At 37.8% G+C, this 22,479-nt stretch overlaps 1 protein-coding gene and 1 long non-coding RNA gene across 20 annotated transcripts; one reads left to right on the top strand and one right to left on the bottom strand.

The window, feature by feature from the left end:
- The first annotated feature begins 6,172 nt into the window (after positions 1-6,172).
- On the top strand, positions 6,173-20,924 carry 5-FCL (5-formyltetrahydrofolate cycloligase). Of its 19 annotated transcripts, none has more exons than XR_016051683.1 (9): positions 6,355-6,596; positions 9,731-9,871; positions 10,543-10,707; positions 14,203-14,244; positions 14,410-14,455; positions 14,864-14,934; positions 15,036-15,199; positions 15,955-16,017; positions 20,443-20,724. XR_016051683.1 is itself a non-coding variant. In XM_088861300.1 (9 exons), the coding sequence occupies exons 1-9, from the start codon at positions 6,479-6,481 to the stop codon at positions 20,900-20,902; spliced, it is 1,236 nt and encodes a 411-aa protein (XP_088717426.1). In that variant the 5' UTR covers positions 6,355-6,478; the 3' UTR covers positions 20,903-20,924. The 19 variants fall into 19 exon arrangements, 10 of the variants coding, with proteins under 10 accessions (XP_088717427.1, XP_088717426.1, XP_006838657.4 ...); XR_016051689.1 differs by lacking the exon at positions 20,443-20,724 and adding an exon at positions 13,062-13,260 and having other exon boundaries at positions 10,543-12,107; positions 15,036-15,165; positions 15,955-16,395; XR_016051691.1 differs by lacking the exons at positions 15,955-16,017; positions 20,443-20,724 and adding exons at positions 13,062-13,260; positions 15,339-15,809.
- Positions 20,391-22,218, bottom strand: LOC148782963 (uncharacterized). The gene is made up of 2 exons (XR_016051692.1): positions 21,732-22,218; positions 20,391-20,887 (listed from the first exon to the last, which is right to left on the bottom strand). It is a non-coding gene; the product is annotated as an uncharacterized LOC148782963 (long non-coding RNA).
- Between the last annotated feature and the right edge of the window lie 261 nt (positions 22,219-22,479).

Genomic DNA, 22,479 nt, shown 5'->3' with positions numbered 1-22,479 from the left:
TTCCTCATAAGTATCTCTTTGTGTTTGCAACCGGGGCTCTGAAGAGGGAAAGAAAATAGACTAGTGAGTTAGAGAGAGTAAAGTTTATCAAAGTAATCATTCTCCCGAATAATAAGTATCTGCAATTCTATCCATCCAACTTGTGCTCAACTCTCTAGATTAATGGGTCCCAGGCTGCCAAAGGCAACTTGCCATTATAAAGAGGAACTCCAAGCTAAGGTGTAGGCATGGATTCAATACCACAACATAACCATGCTGCCCATCTACTCAAGTCTTCAGTATTGCAGTTTATTCCAATAATTTTTGACTTTGATAAATTTATTTTAACTCTTGAAATAAGTCGTAACATTTTAGAAACAACCAAATATTTAGGACCTGGTCGATTGAAGCACTGAATAACACAAGTATGTCATCAACATACTGAAGATGGGATATAGAACTTCCATAGCCTCTAATTTATAGGCTGTGAATAACATTGGCCTCCATAGCATTCCTCATCTAAAAGATTCTCCTATCAGGATAAATAGGTAAGGAGACATATAATCACCCTTTCTCAGACCTCTAGTGGCCCTGAAATAACCACAGACCTTCCCATTGATCAAAATGGAAAAGAGAAGACACCAAGCAACCCTGCATCCATCTCCTCCATCTAAGGCTAAAACCCATGAGTCTCATAACGCCATATAAGTAATCTCACTCAACATGGTCATTCGCTTTCTCAAAGTTTATACACTTTCTCAAAGTCTAACTTGCATAAGATACTTGAACCACCTTGACTTCTAGTCAATGGATCACCTCCTGGGCAACCAAAATACCATATGAGATTTGTTTAACTTTAAGAAAAGCAGATTGTGGCCCTAGAACAACCTTTGGAATAACCTTCTTCAATCTATTAGCCAAGACCTTAGTGAGTATACACCGTAGACAGTAAACTGATATGACGAATGTCTTAGATACTCTTTATTTGATGTTTCTTAGGCCCAAGGGCAATAAAGGTGGAGTTTATGGCTTTGTTCACAGTCGCATATAAGTAAAACTCGTCAAATAAATTCTTAAGATCTGCCTTTGCGATTTCCTAAAACTCTTGAAAGAATACAATCTTAAAGCCATCTGGACCTGAGGCTTTAACTCTAGAAGAGAAAACGCAGCCTCTCTGATTTCTTCCAGGGTGAAAGACATCTCCAAGTGATATTGATATTGAGGTTACCTGTTTGAAAGTGAGGTCATCATTGGAGAAAGGCAGCCGATCCTGAGAAGAAAAAACCTTCTCAAAGAATTGAACAATGTAAGCTTCACGGGCCTCTCAATCATCATCACTTACCCCAAGGATAACAATACCATCCAGGTTATTAAATCTTCTTCTAGAATTTGCGATTACATGAAAATATTTTGTATTATTATCCCCATCCTTAATCCCCGGCCTCTCAATCATCATCACTAATATCATGAAACTCTCTTGAACCATGTCTCTTCTTGTCTTTTGATCCGATGTTAGCCCCCTGTGGGACTGTTCCAGTTGGTTTACGACATTGAGCTGACTCTCAGAGTGATTGACTCTGGCATTGATATGTCCAAAATTCGAATTAGCCCAAGATTTCAACCTATGTGTTAATACCATGAGTTTCCTAGCAAAAACAAAGCCACCCCAACCTTGTACAGTAGTGTTTTGCCAAAACGATAACACTTCCAAGTGAAGTGAAGAGTTTTCAAGCCACATAAGCTCAAATCTAAAAGGAAATGGCCCAAAAGAGCTACCAAGCAAATTTAGGACATGATCGGAGAACATATGTGGTAGGGCTTTGACAAATGCTTTAGGGAAGAGAGAGTCCCAACTATTGTTAATAAAAAACGATCAATCCTTGAAAGAAGTAGTCTAATGTCAGAATTGTTTGTCCAAGTAAACTCAGTGTCCACCCAATTCATGTCAATTAGGCCATTCGATAAGATAAAATGATTGAAATTATTCATATCCACATTGATTCTATTACCTCCAATGTATTCCAAGGGATATATCCCCTGATTGAAGTCTCCAACCCCACACCAAGACAACTGGGATTGGGACAAAGAAGTGCATAAGTCCAAAAGAAAGTCTGCTTTTTCCTTACTAATATTAGGCCCATATACATTATTAATAGTGAAAAGGTCAAAAGACCTCACAAAGCAAAGCTGCATAGACAAGCATATAAAAATAGAAGACAAAAGAGATCCCTTCACAATCGAAAGATCCCCAGCATCCAAAAAACCACCAGACTGACCAAGAGAGGTAGAAAAAACAAAATTCAAAGGACATGACCTCCATAAAGTTCTAATTAGAAAGGGTCCGGGAAGGACAACTTTGTTTCCTAGAGGAGTAAAATTTGCGGCTTGTGAACAGCAAGAAGTCGCTTTAAGTCTCTCCTCCTTGACACTCCCCCTAAGCCCCTAACATTCAAGGAGCTCCGCTTCATGAGGACATAATGTCCTTCTCTCCCATGGTGACTCCCAAGGAGTCCACATCAAAATGGTCAAAATCAAGTTCAGAAGCAAGTGCTTCCACCTCCTTCTCGAGACGGGATCAAACTCTCGGTTTCTTCAAGAAAGAGGGCCACTCCACATCCTCATCGTCCAGAACCTCCTCCACCTTCTTGAATGTTCCCTTGGACTTGACACTCATGGCACTGATCAGCTCTCCCGCCTTCTCCCGAACTACCTTCCTCTTCTCCTCCTTGCTAGGTTTCCAATTTCGAGAATGAGGGGAAAGTTCCCCCAAGGAGGAGTTATAAGATCTAGTTACAAGAAGTGGGGGGATATAGGATGTAGAAGCAAGGAACAAGGTCATGGGCACATTCGAAGGTTCTGCGTCCATAAAAGGCATAGAGACTGCAATAAGCCCCCAAGCAAGACTCTTCTCCCACTCAGGGAGAGTCATCTAAGCAGCTCCATCAGGGAGCTCCGGAACCAAAGCTGAGTGGATAATGCCTATCGGTTCTTCTTCGGGCAATTTAGTGATGGTTATGCTTTGGTTGGCCATGAAAGGTTTATGATAAGAGGAAGAGAGAACAATAGCAGAGAAAAGGTAAAACCAGAGACGGTTTTTTTTTTATGTCTCTCCATTTTCAACCGAAGGGCTTCTATATATAGGAAAAAGCATAGGAGGACAAAAAGGCACAATTTGCATACCTTCATCAGAGCACAGGATTGGAAGCGACGTTTGCTCCTTGGGAGATGGGAACGACCCTTCCGTACCCGACTTGGAGGGCGAAGGCGGCTTCTCGAGGCCGAACATGGATATGCTCCACGTGTCCTTTCTCCTAATACCTTCCCAATATCCCATCCGATGACACCTCTTTACCGCATGCGGGGGCATTCGAAGCAAAGCCCACAGGAGGCCCTTGGGAAACCCGTTTCAAGTCGACCACCCGATTGACAACCAAACGATCCACATAGGATGTCTCATCAACTTGCCAACGATTAAGAGCTTGGAAGGGATTAGGCGTATCAAAAGAAATCTCCTGTGTATGGTGCATGCCTTTGCTCCCATGCCTTTTTGACGCCGAGCCACGTGACGGCTCCTTAGAAGAACAAGTGTCGAAAGAGGGAGCCTTCATCCTTCAGACCTTTTCACCACGTTAGTTTCTTTTAAATAGTTGTTGTTTTTTTCTTGTTTTAGTAACTACCAGCCACTCTTCCTCATCTCACACTGGTTTTTTACCTGAATTCGCAACACTCTTTTCCGGTGGCTTAGAAACGGAAGAGGACAAAGCAAAGGAAGGGGTTACGGGAAGACGCATGATATTCTCTTGAGAAATACAAATTTAAACGAACTCATTGTTGAACTTCAGTACCAGGCACTCCGAAATACAAGTCTCATGAGTGGAAAGCCTTCTTGCATGGAGTACACCCAAGGCAGGGTCAACAGTCTTAAACCAGTCTATTTTAATGAGTTTGCAGCACTCCTAAAGGACTCTTTCAAACACCGGCTGAGTCCAAGCTTGGGTAGGGATTCTTTCCACATGAAGCCAAACAGAGACATGCTTAATCAAAGACAAATTAACCTTGGAGATCCACCATTCCAAGGAAAGCAAAGACCCACTCATCCTCTAGACGCGTTGCCTAGAGACTCTCCCAGTGTCCTCAGGGAACATAAAAATGATTAGAAGATGATTTCCCGGTATTGATCTGCTCACAACTTTGCATTTCCATGCCCTTATAGCCCAGTCTTCAAAGAGACTCAAGTATGCAATGGGTGGGTAGAAGGAGCCCACCATTGCAAGCTCAAGCCTAGCCGCCCAGTGGACTGAATCTTTAGAGTCAATACAGATAACCATAGGTTTTTCAGGGGCCCAGGAGACCCCTGGTTAGCCCCTTGCACCACATTGTTGGAGGACAAAGTCACCTTCTCCATATTTTGGTTACTGCGGTAATGGAGGGGCCCATGAGACACCGGATTGTAGTTGCGAACTCTACCTCCAACTCGACAGCGATTGGCCTCCATAGCTCCACGAGCCATTGTTGCAAAGCCTCATCTCTCCGGTTCTATGTGAATGGATGATGTTAAGGGCAAAAGTTGTTGAAGCCTATGCAAATCTTTTCTATGAACACATGTGGGTGATGAGACCTTTCTCTACGCCCACGCCCCACTGCCATGTTTATTGAAGAGGGGCGTGACAGGCTGCTGCCCGTTTCTATAGCCCAATACTTTTGTGAAAAATATAATTACTCAACTCCACCATGCATCCATTTCTATAGCCCACTACTTTGGTAAAAAATAATTACTCGACGCCACCACCTATAGAAGAATAAACAAGTAGACTAACTCCTCGAAATACATAGGATTTGGTCCCCTTGGAAAACAAGTATTGCAAACTTGGAGCACCATTTTCCTTTTCAAAGGCTTTGGTTCTTAAAGCCCAACCACCACCTATCCCAGAACCAATAACCCAATGGTTTTGTCGTTTTTAATCATTTCTTGTTTGACATTATCCTAACATTTTACCCATGTGTTAGCTTAGTCATCTATCCGAAATAGGAATTGGCCGAGACCAAATCGGTTTGGGAATATATTGATCCCAACCTAGAACTTGGACTCCAATTTGCAGGATTGCGAGTCCAAGACCATCACAAAATTAGCCAAAGCCGAGTGAGTCTTAATTTTAATCCAATTTCTGCTGAAAATTACACAGGCAACTTTGGAATTAGGATACTCGCCCCATTTTTGGGATTCCTGCTCTAGAATAACCCCCATCTGATCCAACTTAGGTGGTTCCTACGACCAATGAGGATATAATCTGGCAATGGGCCGGCATGCCTTGGTTGTAGCCCAGCCTTGGTCCCTACATAGCTGCCCCAAGTCCAGCCTCCCAGACCAAAAAGAAAGGGCCTTGGTCCCTACATAGCTGCCCCAAGTCCAGCCTCCGAGACCAAAAAGAAAGGGCCTTGGCCCAAGCCTGGCTCTGGGCTTGTTAGGACTGGGACATGCCAAATAGAATCCAATAAAAAAGAGTAAGAAAATAAGAGCTAGGGTAGGACAAATTGGGTTGATACGGTTGTGACCTTGGCCTAGCCTAGCCCTATCCTTGGGCTATGGTGGGCCCAGCTCTCAGGCCACATCTTGTGGCCAAAGGCCCAATTTTTCATGTCTAGGTTGCCTGAGCAAGGCCAGACTTCCCGGCCCCTTGCCAAGCCTAGATATAATATGGACCTTGACGTAGGTGGGCAGGGTGCTTATCATGATGTCATAAGTTCCATCTCTTCATTATCATCATCATCAACCTTTTTTTCCACCTATTTGAGATTTTGACTATATAAATCTTCCATTTTAACCTATCAAATACGTGGGAGGTTACAATCCTGCCCTAGTAATATATGTGCATGCGCGTGAGCCTAGTGAGTCCATCTACTGTAGCACGAGGGATATACGTATATAGCATCCAAAAATATTTTCCAAAATTAATTGGATGGTTCTAGATATCTAGAATTTGACCACGGTATATTGTGGCGATCCAAGGCCAAATCCACCATCCGTTCCCATTGATCGAGGATGGATATTAATTTTGTGGGCTCCACAGCGGTATTCAATACCCTATTTTACACCAGACTCAACACTCGGCATTCCCATATTTATCCGCAATACCCTTAATGGGGAGCACACTGTGAGATCATGACCATAGACACCCAATCCAATCAATACATTGGACAGTGATGAAGAAAGGGTAGAAGCCCCAAATACTGCACAAGATGCTCCATCAAATTTTCTTTTATGCACAACCACGTGGTGGAAATTAATTTGAGGGAGATAATGAGAGGATTAATAAACGAAAGAGGCAAAGCGGCCAAACGTGCTCTTATGACCCACGTTATTGCGAAGGCATTTGCAGGAGGAGGGTTGGTGTTGGCCCAAGCAGGAGCAGGAGCAGGAGCAGGAGCAGGTCGCTCTTCAAATTCTAGGGTTTCATTTTCCTGCTTTGGTAGAACCACCATTACGAATACAGCTGCTCCAATGGAGAAGAAGAAGGAGATTTCTTCTCTGGATCCAATACAAGAGGAGAAGCGTGCTCTCCGATTCAAGGTTCGGAGGCAGCTTAAAGCAATGTCTCCCTCTCAGAGAAACCTTGAAGGTATGCCGTCAACCCATCTGTGTGTGTGTGTGTGTGTGTTTGTGCTTGTATTTACTATTTTCTCCAAATTCATGGGCTTTCTTCTCTCTGAATTTATGCTTAGCTCCTGCTCTGTGCTTTGGCCTTGAATTTGTTGTAAAGTTTTGGATTCTACTTGTGCTGTATAAACTCATGAATGTAGGCCTAAAAATTTGAGTATTTTTTAAAACTTTGCCCACAATCAATGTTGTCCCAGTGCCCTAATTTAATCCAATTTAACAAAAATAAACTCATTCATTATTGTGGTTGATGACTGTTTCTTGATAGTTCTTTCATAGTGCAATTGTGATTCTTGTAGAAAAACCAACTCTTATTAACAAGGTTACTATGGTGGATTAATGGATGTCACATTGATGATCGATTGCTCATACTGTATATATTGTAAATTTCCCTGCTATGAGACCTGTAACCGGGTTGAGTAGGAACATGAGGGGGGCACAGTGCATCTAAAGCCATAGCGAACTTAATGGCATGAACAGTAATATAAGCGGGTGAAAATTGAATGTGAGATAGTATGTAGCAAGGTAAAGGGGCATTGATAGAATATGAAACCCTAGAGAGAAAACCAGAGAGAAAGGGATAAACCTGTATTCATTCATTCTAGCCATTTACAAATCAGAGTATATATATACACAATAGACAGAATTACCCTTGAGGGTAAAAAATAAAGAATGCCCTACAAAATATCACTGAAGGCAGTTTCATCTCTTTTAACATCCCCCCTCAAGCCGAGCATGCATCTTGTGCATGGAGAGCTTGTCTGTGGACTCGTGGTGTCTTGGTCTTGTCAGAGGTTTAGTAAACATGTCTGCCAATTGATGGGACGAAGGAACAAATACCATGGAAATAGCACCAGAGACAACCTTTTCTCTAATGAAGTGATAGTCAACTTCTATGTGTTTGGTGTGAGCAAAAAAGATAGGATTGGTGGCTAGTCGCATAGCACTTTGATTATCACAAGCTAGAATAGTAGGCTTGATTGTAGAAACACCAATTTCCTTGAGGAGCATACGTAGCCAAGCAATTTCTGTTGTGACAATACTCATTGCTATATATTCTGACTTTGTACTGGATTTTGATACTGAGGCCTGCTTTTTGCTACTCCATGAAATTAAACTCTTTCCGAGAAAGATACAAAATCCTGTAATGGACTGACGATCATTAGGACACTTTGACCAATCAGCATCAGAGAATGCTTTGAGTTCAGGAAAACTAGAGGAAGAATAGAATAAACCATCATGTATAGAGCCATTTAAGTACCTCAAAATCCTTTTTGTGGCTTCCCAATGAGGTTGTCGGGCTACCCCCATGAACTGACATACTGTATTCACAACATAAGCAATACTAGGGCGTGTGAATGTGAGATATTGGAGGTTACCAACTACACTTTTGTACAATAAGGGATTAGATAACAATTGCCCTTCTTCAATCCTTAACTTTCTATTAACTTCAGCTGGGGTGGAAATAGGCTTGCAACCCAACATCCTTGTTTTAGAGAGTAAGTCAAGAACATATTTGTGTTGGGTGAGAACAATGCCTTTTTATGTGTGATGAATTTCAATACCCAAAAAATATTTCAGTTCTCCAAGATCTTTCATCTTAAAGGTCAATTTCAATTCGTTCTTGATATGCTCAATGCCTTGGATATCATTTCCAGTAACAATAATATCATCCACATAGATCAAAAGAAGGATAAGACCTGAGGATGATTGTTTTAAAAACAGGGAGTAGTCAACCTTGCTTCTTTGAAAACCAATATGGTGGAGTAGACAATTGAATTTCTCAAACCATGCTCGAGGAGCTTGCTTGAGGCCATAAATAGCCTTTTTTAATTTACAGACATAATTTGGTCGTAAGAGATCTTCAAATCCTTTGGGTTGTTGCATGTACACTTCTTTTTTCAAATCACCATGAAGGAATTGCATTTTCGACATCAAGTTGATGGAGTTTCCAATTAAACATAGATGACAAAGACATGATGCATCAAATAGTGGGTGCCTTCACAACAAGACTGAAAGTTGCATCATAGTCAATGCCACATTCCTGACTAAACCCCTTGGCCACTAGTCTAGACTTCAACCTTTCAGCTGTTTCATCTGATCGAACCTTAACTTTGTATACCCATTTTGAGCCCACAACATTTTTGGATGGAGATAATGGCACTAACTCCCAGGTATGATTCCTTTAAAGTGCATCAATCTCTTCTTTCATTGAGGCCATCCACCCAGTGTCAGAGACAACTTCTGCATAGGTGGTTGGTTCTAGAATTTGAGGAACTTATATGGCAAATGCTTTCGGACTGGGAGATAGTCTCTCTGAGGTAAAGTTTTCAATAGGGTATTCGATTTTTATGAGATTTGAGGTAGTGTCAGGAGAGGGAATGGTTGCTGAGTAAACATGGTAATTTGACAATTTCAGCTCAAATCGTTTACCATAGGCTAAAATCAAAGAAAACAAACGGAGGTACAGATTTCAGCACTCCTTTTAAACCGACACGTGTGCAATATTTGGTAGCAACTTGCTTGAGTATTATATAAACTTTGGTAGTTATACCGAGTTTGTACAGTACTCTGGTGAGTCCGTATAGTTCTCACTATGTACCTATTCTAGGCTCCGTAGGTTGCCGAGCCCAAGTAAATCTCCCTTGTCCGAGTTGACTCGGAGCAAGTTTTCAGTCACTGACTTGTCCTGAGTATATCTCAATTAAAGATGTTAGCGGTTGGAGTACATATTACTGATTGAGCATTATATCACATTAAATAACAATAGACATTAGAATTTCTATTTTTGATGACTGTAGATGTTGATTAAATCAAATTTAATATTGGATGTGCTTTTCTTATGATAGATTACTTTTTCTTTTGTTATAATTGTATATGTCCTTTTATTCCAGCGACTGTAATCTGTATGCATGAAAAAGATCCTCAATTAGACACCAGTTACTAGGAAAATGAATGGAAGCAGATACCGTGGCGATCCCGGATTATGTAATCTAATGAATCTAACTAAACATTTTCATTGTTTGATTTCCATTATTGTTTATTATGAACCACTAACATAGTTTTGATGGAGAAACCCTCTCTTTTCCCTCGCAGATGCTGCAATTCAAAAGCAAGTATTGGAAGCTTCTTGGTTTAAAAGTTGCAAAAGTTTATGTGCTTATGTGAGCTGTGAGGTTCTAAGGGAAGTAGATACATCAAAAATTTTGTCAGAGATTTTGGGTGACCCTACCTTTGGTGTGTTGTGATATCTGTAATTTGTGCCTTACTTTCCTAAATATCATGTTCAAGATTCCAAATATGAAGAGTCTCAAAGTTGCTCTTTCTTTCTTTGTAATTCTTATCATGTTCAGAAAATGCTATTACTCTTTAACCTAAAAAAGAAAAAGCAAGGACTTTATAGATTACTTAATGGTTTAAGTCTTTAATGGAAACCATGACATCAGTGTTGCTGTGAACTTGCTATAATTCCTCTCAAGTAGATGTTTCATATTTTTCTTTTTCTAGAATGAAAGGAATCTAGGAGAGAGGGTTTCTGGTTGTATACGCCCTGTAGGTAGTAAATACTACAAATGCGCACATGCACTTACGTAGACAGATATCTATAAAATCATGAAATACATCTTGATGAGCTCTCAAGCGTCTTTCTTTTTAATTTTCTACTGCTTTTTTTTCTAAACTATATATCTATCTGTGCATCACAAGTGTGCATGAGTGTATGTTTGTGGCCATGTGTGTCCACATGCATGTATGCGTGCATGAACAACTCCATATGTTTATACGTCAGCATGTATTACTTGCATTTTTGCTCATGCTTTATTATGTTTGCTTGCATGCATTTGTTGCAATGTTTACATTTTTTGGGGACATTATTTGTCCATTTTCTTATTATTCATTTTCACGTGAAGCTTGCGATGCACAGATTAAGAAAAGGTTGTATGTTCCACGAGTGGAGGACAGGAACTGCCACATGCGGATGCTCAACATATCAAGAGTCGACGATCTTATTGCAAACCCAATGAATATTTTGGAACCAGCCCCTCTTGACAACGCCGGGAATCAACGGGAAGATGGTATCCCTTCTACTTCTTTACAATGTTTCTCCTTAGTCATTCATAACTCGATATCAAAAAATAAAGTTCCCATTTGGTTGTCATTGAGAAACACATAATATATAAGCATGAAATGACTGTTGTCTAATGTTCATAGTTGGTTGGTTTAGATTTTTAAGGATTATGCGCACTTTTATCATCATGTGATACTTTATTAAGTGGGGGAAGGACAATGCTTTATGATGCCTAACTCTCTGAACACATATTTCAATAGTACTCTGTCCAAGGGATGAGATTATGGTACCTTAGTATCAAATGCGGTGTTAAAAGCATGGAGCTGAGCTGCTCGCTGAGTCTCAAGTCTGACCCAGCAAGTCTTGGAGCAGAATCACTTGTTTTTTCTTCTAAAGAACGGAAAGACTCGGTCAGACTGGATCAAGACTCATGTCCCACGAGTTGCAGTCATCTTGAACCGGCAGGGTGCTGACTCCGAGTTACTCGGGCAAGTCCAAGTTGGACTTACCAAGTTTCTAAGCACTGGCTAACTCCTTGTTTTCCTATAACCTTTTGTTTCAAAATCATGCGGTTTGGCTTTCTCTGAAGTGCACATCCTTTGTTGCTGGGATAAAAACATGTATTTTCTATTTTTGTCCCACTCAATTAGGAAAAGCCTTTCATGTTTGCATGCACACATAAAAAGGCACAAAAAGCGGTACCCAAATTAGCCACCGACCCACAAATGGATCATCACCCAAAATGCCGCCCCAAACTGTGGTTGAACAATGGTTTCAGACAGGCCTTAAATGTTTTCCAGAAGAATGATCTTCTTGTTAACAGGGGGAGCAGAAGTGTTATTCATTCATCTAAAGAGCCTCGTCTTGGACAGAAGATAATTTTATCTTTTTCTTGTGGAATGTGGCTTCTTTTCTATGTTGATATCCATACTATTCTTATGTTAACTCTGATTTTTTCTATTGGGTTTCATTCTATGGTAAAACATCATATATCTAATGAGAAATACAGGGGCTCCTATCCCATAAATGCCTGAATTCCTGTGAACTCATTCCTTCATGTACATTTCTCTGTCCTAAAAGAATATTTTCTGACACAGGAGGAGCTTTTGTGCTTATCAATTCTACAATTGAAGCAGCATGTCATTTCTTCTTGAATTTAGACGGTTATCCTAACTTTTAGAGTTGTCTCATTTCCTAGTTGCTCTGTTATGTTTTACATTTAATCATCGGCTTGATGAAGACGAATTGAGTTCAGGGGAAAGCAAAATTTATGCGGGAAGCTATATTCCAAGAACTTCCATTCTTATTGGAGGGATTTATTCTAGTCCATTTCTGGAAGAATCTCCTTACAAGGATATTTTCTCTCCCGTTTATTGAGCACGGCAGTTTCATCAACTGGAATTGATGGTTCGTTGACTTGACTGCAGTGGTCTTCCATTTTGCTGAAATATTTTTTCTCTTATATATGTGTGGGCTCTGCTAGGGTGCTCTGGCTTGACAACCCGAGCACATGGTCTCGTACCCCAAACACACGTAGCTAGGAAGAATTTTTCGTGAGAAAATTTTCAGATAGTCTTTGATTTACCTTGTAAACAAATTCAAAAGAAAAAAGAAAGGACTTGGGCCCTTATAACCCTAGGGCGTAGTTTCTGGGATCTCCCAACCAATGGGTCGATCCTACCCTCCAGGGAGGGGGATCTTGCGTCTCTGTGATTTTCAAACTTTGGGATCTCGATCCTTCCTTCCTATTAAGGATTGAGATCCTGAGTTACATGGGATCCAAATTCCCTGAACCGAGGTTTCATCAAACTGGGATCAAGAGTCCCTTAGTGGTGGACTCTATTGGCCCTTTTGCCCTCTTTAATAATAGGTCACGAGTTCAAACCTTGAGCTTCAACTTAATGCTAAGTGACGACTACTTTTGCATAATTAGTTTAACACTTTAAATATTATATGATATATTAGTTACATGTTTTGTTAGACTATCTTGTCTTTTTTGTATTCTCTAACAGGCTACTGGTTACCTTGAGCTTTATCTTAACACTTTTTATCAAAAGAGAAGGATGGCCAAATTGTTACTACATTACATAAAGTCATAAATTACATCTCAAAGAATGCAGAAATAAAAATATTATGTAATGATTCAATTTTTTTAAATTGTTTATAAAGTTTCAATTTCCTAAATGTTTTTATTACTTCATTAAAATATAAACCACACTCAAAGAAGTAAAAATTGTTATACAGAACGAATGGACTTCTTACATTTTTAATAAAATTTTGAAGTTTTTTTTTAAAATATTAATTAATTATTTATAATATATGGACTGTGCTCCTGACCTTGGGAACTCTAGTTATGTGCAGTCAAGGACCTTGATTTTTGACCAGATGGAGCTCAGACTTGAAGAACTCATCATTTGATCCCGAGAAGTAGGAATCGAGCTCCCCAACTTATTGGGATTTCGATTTTTAAATTGCAGGACGGTGATTCCGAACCTAGGGATCTTCTAGCCTTTCACGATCCTTCGCTCCATCCCTGAACCGGTCCCCATTCCCAATCCCGGTAACTATGCTGGAGGCAATCTTTGGAAGGGATTTTAATGTCAATCTTGTGCATATGGTGGTCTGGCAAGACTACTAAATCTATTCCCTATGTGTATTATCTAGTTAACGCCTCTGTGCCATTTTTTGGGCGTTTGGTTTTTGTGAAGGATCTCCTTTTTATTAAGACAGGCCTGCTCTCTTCTGTAATGATTGCTTTGAGTCGGAGATCCCACATCATCTTGAATCATTACTTGAAATGTGATATGCAGTTCTCCTTAGTTATTCTCGTTGACTGTCCAGCATGCTATACTATTTCTTTATTCAGTTGATATCTGAAGGGGAAATCAAGGAAAAGTTCAAAGATTTCGCCGAACGTACATTAATTATGTATTAGTACTCCACGAAACAAAAAGGAAAAAGTACGTTGATTAATCATGAACGAACCATCCATATGAGAAATGTTGAAGTGAAGTAAAGAAACTCATTGGAATAACACTGATATTGTTCCTTTCAAGGACTCGTATACACTAAGAACAAAGTTTTATCCATTTGTAGATGGAGCTTCAACAACAGTAAGTATAGAGGGAAGTTGTGAGCATTACATTCATGCATAACTTCCATACCAAGTTTAGCACGGTTGATTATATCAACCCAAGTGTTGATGACACAACTTTGACTGTCAACTACGGATTGGTTGAAATTGAAACTATTTAGGTTGAAAGCCATAGTGTTAATACCCAAAGCAGTGAACCAAATACCTACTACAGGCTAAGCAGCTAAGCAGAAATGTAAGGTTGGTGTTTACTTAGATTATAATTTTTATTATTAATTGGTTGCTTTATTTGTGTTGACTGGTGTGGTTTGATTGCTCGGTTGAAATGTAATTCTTTCTGTGATCAATGAGGAACAATGAGATTGGAGGCAATTGCATAATTAAATTTCTAATGGTTTTCTTTTGCAGTTATGCAGGCAACTCACCCAGTTGACTTGTTTCTCTTACCCGGTATGTAGCACTCTTTCTCCACACACACACGCACACGCACACGCACACACGCACACACACACACATATTTTCTGTTTATCTATGCATCTATGTTATCTATCTCAGGTGAGGGAAAGTGCTGCATGAACTAATTGTCAGGAACTTTGTTTCGCATGTTGTTGATAGGCCTTGCTTTTGACAAATCTGGAAGACGATTGGGCCGTGGTGGAGGGTATGCCTAGGACTTATCCTTTTGAGTTCTTTAAAAGTTAGAGAGTTTACCATGGTTAGTTTGGTGCTTGAGAGTTTTCTAGGTTTTTCTGGTTAACTTAAGTTAAATATTTAAAGCTGATAGAGTCATGCGAAGTCGCCAAACCTAGTTTTATGAGGAAAAATTAAACCAAATTTTGAGAAAATGGCAATAAAACTCTGATTTCAGCTGTTAACCGTCAAAATATAAATGATAGGAGAAGTCGGATCTTGGAAAGTTATAATTGAAAGTGGAAATCTATGAATGAATTTGAAAATCTTATAGACTCTGACAACCATTTCATATTGGTTGGGGTCTATTTACTTTCAAAGACTTTCGATTTCATTTTGTTTGCATTTTTCTATTTTGAATTTGGTGTTTTCCCTAAAGGTACTATGATGCTTTACTCACAAGTTACAAGGAGCTTGTAGCCAGGCAGAAATGGGAACCACCACTCTTAGGTGCCTACTCATCTCTTATGTGCCTAATCAATGCATAATTACTTTCTTGAGATTGTTAAGCTGATTTTGCGGTGGGTTGCTTCTGGTTTCATTGTTGACAGTGGCACTATCATACTCTGTGCAAATAATGGATGATGAAGTCATCCCTGTTACATCCCATGATGTGCTCGTTGATGCCCTCGTCTCCCCAGCTGGTGTAATACGTATAAGCCCTATTGCCATAGAGAAAATGTAAACTTTATGCATTCCTTGAGAGAGCATACTGGTAATTGTTGTCTTGCATTTTGATATGATTTGCGTTCTTATAACCATATGTTATGTTTACATAAGCTCAAATGCCTAATATCAGTACTATGGTACTAAAATTGTGCTTTCCTTTCTGTCTCTTCTGTTTTGAGTAGCAGGTTCTTTTGAAATATGACTATAATCATCTGAAGATAAAGTTCGGATTAACGGCTGTAGTATTAAGTGCATGCTTTCCATCTTGAGTTTTTTGCTCCGAATCTGTCGCTTACCCATCCAAGAAAAGAAATGCAAAAACAAAACACGGAGTTTTTGTGGGAGTGCTCCATAATTGCCGAGGACTAAAATCTGGAAGTTGCATGTGATTGCTCTTTATTCATTTTTGGTTCTGCATTTTTGAAGTATATTGGTTGTTATTTATTTCTTTGTGACTAAATGAAAAATTGAAACTCATAGGACTTGCAGAATGGTGTTATTGGTTTCTGGGAGTTGGAAGTGTGCAATGCTTGTGATTTTCTGTCTTGCACCCCACATATACTGAACAAGCGGGCCTCACAATAATTGGGAAAGAGGCCCTAGCATTATGTTTCAAAATAGTTTCTTTTGGTATAGAATTATCACTTTCTAAGAGCTATGGGAAAAATGTTTTAGCAAGGGTTAACATTTTAATATTAGGTATTTACCCCTTATCTGCTCTTTCTTGTTTATGATTATCTTTTAATTCTTCTTAACTTGAGGGGAGTTGCTCTACCTAAAAACATTTCACACTATTTGCAGAGGGAGGTGGGTTTGCAGAGTAGAAAGAGTTAAGGGCAGCTGGTTTCCACTGTGGAGAGAGAGGTGAGGCAATTTTATAGGCACAAATTTGGCTTTGTGAATTTATCTTATCATTCTTAGGGATACTCTGGGACCATTGGGAGGCTTTTGGAGCTTCCAGCTGCATTTAGAATTTGACCCTACATCTTTGATGCTTAGAAGTTTGAACATAACCTATGTTCTTCTAGTTCTGGCCTCCATTAAAGTATACAAGACTCGAACTCATTTGAAAGTCAGTGTTTTGAGAACTGGATTAGTGGGCTGAATTGGTCACTAGCAGAACCGATCCGGATCGGTGAGCTTGCCAGTTCAGATCCTGTTCACCTGGTAAATTGTATATATCCAAAAAATAAATAAAAAATAAAACCCGTGAGAACTTGGAGTTCAGGGGCTTTCTGACTCTGACTGGTACTCCACCAGACCAATTCCGGTTTGAACGGACGATTTGATTCGCTTTTTAAAACGCTATTTGACAGAATGGAAGTATATTCCATTGTAGCTTTTGGGTTAGTTTCCGAGCACCTCCCAACTGTCAGATGTCAAGAAGGGAGGGTCGGGGTGCATTTATTCTCACTCTTTTGAAAACAATTTGGAGGCTTTGAGCTATAAATGGGCACCAGAAGTTCAGGGAGGTACTAGCAAACCGTCTGAACCCAAAAACCACGAGCATATGGTACTCAAACTAGAGAATTTTATTCATGAACTAGAGACACCAAATTCAATTCAATAAAGTGTTGATTTTCCTTGCTTAAGAGTTTCCCAAATGCTTGATTTGGTGGTTATTGGGTTTCGGCCAGTGTTGTCAAATTTTTGGTTCTATGTTGAAGAGGCCAAAGGTTTTGGATTTTAGGTCTAGACCGAAACGAAGCGAATCTTGGTGCTGTCGTTTCAGTCAGCATCAAGCTGATTCAAGTTGAAGCTTAGGATGAAGAAATATCTATATAAAAGTATTTTTTTATTGTTTTAAAATTTTTATTTTAAATTTTTCATTAAATATATATCTAAATGTCAAATTTATTTATTATAAATTTTTTAAAAAAGTTTGAAGTGTTCCCCCCAAATGGTCAAAAGGACTGAATTGTTTCGTTTTCTTACCAAACCGAAGAAGACTTTGACAATATTGGTTCTGACTTAGTGGTTAGGGCAAAGAGCCATACCACATTTTATTTTACCGGGCCTGCCATAATTTTAAAAGTTTAGTCGATGGGCAATCTCTCTCACTCTCTTGTTGTTATTGTGTGTATCTATATGGGAAAAGTTTATATAGAGCTGGGGCTCTAAACAATCAAATTAGAGCCTACTTCAAAACGTTCATTAGAAGAGGTTGTTTTGATGGACTAAATATTCACAAATTGATCATCTCAACATCAAGATGCACATACATAAGAAAAAAATGAATTTCAAGTTTTGGAAATAGAGTATTTTGTAACACATTTTTTAACTGTCAATTTTCAAGATTTTCAAGTTTTCATAGATCTGTTGATCTACACTATTTTTGAAGTTTTAAACTTTATAAATACATATAAAAATATATTTTAAGGCTATCACAAAGATTTCCAGCATTGAAACTATATTTCTCGATACTATTTGAGGGAAGGTTCTAATTTGATTGTTTAGAGCTTAGGTTCTATATAAACGAACTATATATATATATATATATATATATATATATATATATATATATATATATATATATATATATATATATATATATATATATATATATATATATATATATATATATATATATATATATATATATATATATATATATATATTGGCAATGATTTCATGCAACTGTTGTATAGTAATATGATACAACAATCTTAAAAAACCATCTTATGGCCATTTGTTTGATCCAAATTTTTAAATATACACTCTTTTCATTCTAATGAACAATCACAAAAAAAAAAGAAAAATTTTTTAACACAATCTAAAAAGTATTTTTTTAGCCCAATTAACATTGGCTGTTCATTTTGGTGAGATGTTTAAATCTAGGCTTTAAAAGAATTTTTTCATTTTCAATTTTTTTGGATGGTTTTATTATCGGTAGATGAATAATGTTAAAAAAGGAAAAAATGATTTTGAGTTTATAAAGGCTAAGATTTTGAAATTCACAAAATGAATGGTCTAGATTCGTTTTTGGAGGGATTCATTTTGACAATATCTAGGGTTCAAATTGAATTTTTTTTTTTTTTTTTTTGAGGATTGATTATTGAGATGAAAAGAGTGTGTGCGCAAAATTTGAGGTTATATAAATACCACAAACATAGCTTTTTAGAAGTATCGTTGCATTATACTATGATACAACCGTTGCATTGGATCATTGCTATATATATATATATATATATATATATATATATATATATATATATATATATATATATATATATATATATATATATATATATATAAGTGGATTTTGTACCTCCACTAGCTGACCGCTACAATAAACGCCAATGGCCAAGATTGAATCTAGGTTGATCTGACGGTCACGACCTTTTCGCGTGTTTGAATTTTATTTTTTTTCATATAAATCCAAATCACTTAAAATTTTAAAGTATATTCTTTTCATAAAGGCGCACTTAATAAAAATATTAAAAAAATAATCCGTAAAATAAATTGACCAAAATACCCCTGAAACTTTATAGGGGTATTTTGGTCAATTTTTTCATGCAAAATATTTTTTTTTATATTTTTCGAAGATTCACCTATTTTTTATGTACACACGTGTTAAATTTCAGATCAATCCGACTTGTAGAAAAAAAATTAAAATTCAAACACTACCGGATATTTGGGATCGTCAAATCGGTTCAGATTCAATTTGAGCCGTTGGTTTTTACTGTAGCAGTACGCCTTTGGGCTGACAGAATATTTTTCCTATATATATATGATTTGTTCTAGAGTTAACAACCTTTCAAAATATAAAAGTTAATGTTAGGAGTTGTGATATGTGTATTTATCAAAACGATCATTATTTTTAAATTAAAAAATTATTTAAATAGTTAACTTTATCATGGTAAATTTGAAATTTTTATAAAAGTATAATGGCATTTTGGAAGTTAGTGTTTTGAAATTTTATTTATAGAGTGCCATTGTCCTTTGGTAAAAATTTCAGGGTTAAGTATCCTTTGTCTTGAAGTGATATTTTCAAAATTATCTTTATTTAATGTTGAAGATATCATAAGAACTAATATTTTTTTTTTTTTCAGTAAAATGAACTACAAAGTTAGTAAATTCACTTTTCACACCTCATTCGAGATACGATCATTACTTTTGAATTAAAAAATTATTTAAATAGTTAACTTTATCATGGTAAATTTGAAATTTTTACAAAAATATAATGGTATTTTGGCAGTTAGTATTTTGAAATTTTATTTATTTTTTTATAAAATAAAACACAAAGTTAGTAAATTCACTTTTCACAACTCATTCTATCATTAATCTTTATAATTTGAAGGGTTGTGAACTTTAGATTATATATTTATATAATTCTCTACAAATAGACTATTTATCTCTTGTACATAGAGGTTATATTCATTTTTGTCCCTTAAATTTCAAAATGGCTGGTTGTAAGAGTGTCATTGAATAGACATCGAGTTTTTAAAAAAAAATTCTTGGACTTTGTGACCAATCTTCAAGCTATCCAATTTAACATTTAATGAGTGAGAACGATTGTGATTTTTATGTACAAAAGATAAATGATCTTTTTATAGACAATCCCAATTTTTAGTATGTTGGGACAAAGATTTTAAAGGGTTTTTAAAGTCAATAGTTGCTCATGAAAATTCTAAATATTAAAAAAGAAAAGGATTCCTTTTTGTGACATAGATCGGTGCAGGGGATAGCCTGAACCTTTTATTGATAATACATAGATCGGTCCAGGGGATAGGCACAGGTTCACCCTCGAGTGTTGTTATAGTGGGGTTGTAAAGGGTAAAGTTCTAATTGAAAGCCATGCTACAATGACAACCAATTTTGAACACTTTTGGTCTTTAGACCACGGTTGAGTCCATTCAAAATCCGAAATCCCATAAAGGAGAAGGAAAGAGAAAAGGAAAAGCAACTGCTCTCCTACTTTGCTTTGGATTAAATTATTGTTTAGATATTTAGATACTCTCATCATTATTATAATTGTATTTACAAGCAGAAGAATCCCCATGCAAAAATTAGAAGCTTTGAATGGACCAAAGACAGGCGGTCCAACAATTTGCAAATACCCATGAGAATAAAGTCATGTAAATGGGGTCATACTTTAGCTTGGAGAGCCACATTCAAAAAGTGAAAAACTCGATTGATTTAGAGAGAGAAAGAGAGACATAGATGACATGGTTAGAGAGAGAGAGCTGTTGCATGACAAGCTAGAGAGAGAGAGAGAGAGAGAGAGAGAGGATATGTTCAGCTACTAGAACATTTCTTGAGTTTTGTTCCATCTCTTTCTTTTTACAGGATCTACCTTAGGTGTTCATCTTTACATGCAAAGACAATCACTATCCATTTGATCTCCACTTTTCTTTTTTCCTTTTTTTTTTTTTTTTTCCCCTTTAAAAAACATTGGAATATTACAGTGTGCCTGCAAAAGCAGGCCAATCTTTCTCAAGGTTCCCCCTTTACTTCCCCCCACATGTATTTGTTCTGTGTATTTTGTGTACTGGGGAAGCTTTTGGGCTCTCTCTCTCCACAAAGAAAGTTTTTAAGTACAAAATCACACCAAAACCTCCTTTTAATCAATCTCTCTCTTCTTTTCTTTGGTGAAATGACTCGAATACAAGAAAGAAAGGATATTCCCAAATGGAAAGAGATGGGTTTCTTCATGAGAGGGACCTCTTTAAGGCTGAGTAATCCCCAGCTATTCTATGCCGTACCTGGAGGTTGTCTGGACTTTCCGGCCCGCCTAATAAAAATTTGAGAAAAAAGAAAAGAAAAGAAAATTCAGACATATTAAAGGTAGAGAGTGCTGCTTTTCATTTCACTTCTTTTCTCTAAGAAAAGAAAATATGAGTATGTCTATACATTCTACATGAAGTGGTTCTATTCAGTAAATGAAACTGAAAAAGAAGGGGATGAAATTGGGAAAGAAGACCAAATATTATTTTATTTCCTTTTTTTTTTTCAAAATAAAGAAGGTAAAGAGGAAAAGAGAAAAGAAAAAACTGTGTTTTAAACAAAAGTAGAATAGTACTCTTTTCTTTTCTTTGCATCAGAGAAAAGAACTTTGTTATAAACAAAATTCAAAAGAGTATTCTTTTTTCTCGCATTTATTTTACTGTGAGCATAAAAAAATTTACACACAAACAGAAATTGTTCTGTTTCGGAGTTTCCAAATTTCTATGGAATTTTACGAATCAAATGAGGAAAAATAAATGGAAGCGAAGAGGTTAGGAAAAATAGGACTGAAGTACAAAAATAAAGTATCATACATCACTGTTTGTACTAGATCATCGACCGTCCGTTGTACGTGACACAACATGCGGTCTAATCTGGAGCACAAGCCATATAGAGGTGACGGTGGATGTCCGACACCATACATCACTGGTGTATCTTATGGTCTCCAATAGCAAACAAAAATCACCCTTAGAAGAAACGAAAGAGAGCGTAGGATTAAAAAAGGGAAGATGAGGATTTTAATTTTATTGTGTTAGAAAAATGGCTATGTGTGAGGCAATGCGAAGTGCAAAGTATGTCTGAAGCAGCGTTGCGAAAAAAGGGAGAGGGAGTGAAGATAGAAGGGCGCATACCTGTTGTGAATGGGGTCGGGGCCGTTCGGGACTCTTCTCTTGCTGGAGTCGTTGGGGTCCAAATCTCCATGGAAAAAAGCCCTTTCTCTCTCCTTCCAAATCCATCTTGTGCTCATCTCCTCCATTCTCCTCCTCCCCTCAAAACTTGTTGCCCTCTTCTCTTCTTCTTGTCTGAATGGTCCTCTAACCCACCACAAACCAACCACCACCAGTAATACAGCTAGACCACCACACACAAACTTCTTTCCTCTACTGCAGCCCATCTCTCCCTCTCTCTCTAAAATTTGAGTTTGAACACAAAAGCTCAAGGTTCTCTCTCTCTCTCTCTCTAAAAGAGAGACCAATCAAAGTTTGAAGGGAAGCATGAGGAGTGTGGAGAGAAGGTGGGTCAAGCTAAGGAAGGATACGTGGGTTATGCAGGCGTGTGTGTCTATCTTTATAGGGGGTGGTAATTCTGTTGCACTTTTCTCCACCTCGTTTCATGATATTTGGTAGCCCTTCACTTCTCTCTCTATATAATTGGTATGCCTTCCCTTCTCTCTCTCTCTCTACAAAAGAGCGAGCCGTTTGCTTCACATTGCTGCAAAGCCGATAAAAGTTGTCTAGGTTCCAAACCCAAATTCCCATTTTTGGGCTTTGCATGCAACCCACATGGCCTACATATGGGAAGGGCATTATGGTCATTTCCAGTCAAAGTTTAAGAGGAGAGGGATCGTTTAGTGGTGTACCGTACACCCTCAATAATAAT

This window comes from Amborella trichopoda, chromosome 3 (genome assembly GCF_054954075.1).
Source record: "Amborella trichopoda isolate Santa Cruz 75 chromosome 3, AtrichopodaSantaCruz75HAP2 v2.0, whole genome shotgun sequence".
Lineage (NCBI taxonomy): Eukaryota > Viridiplantae > Streptophyta > Magnoliopsida > Amborellales > Amborellaceae > Amborella > Amborella trichopoda.
This window is presented reverse-complemented; position numbering and strand designations above follow the sequence as displayed.

What these genes read in the sequence shown, in the direction of transcription:
- 5-FCL (XM_088861301.1), top strand. Translation starts at nt 6,239, where the DNA reads ATGCACAACCACGTGGTGGAAATTAATTTGAGGGAGATAATGAGAGGA. An exon ending in TGACTTGTTTCTCTTACCCG is followed by an intron (nt 14,245 to 14,409) that starts GTATGTAGCACT and finishes TGTTGTTGATAG; the next exon opens with GCCTTGCTTTTGACAAATCT. An exon ending in TTTCCACTGTGGAGAGAGAG is followed by an intron (nt 16,018 to 20,442) that starts GTGAGGCAATTT and finishes TTCTTTTTACAG; the next exon opens with GATCTACCTTAGGTGTTCAT.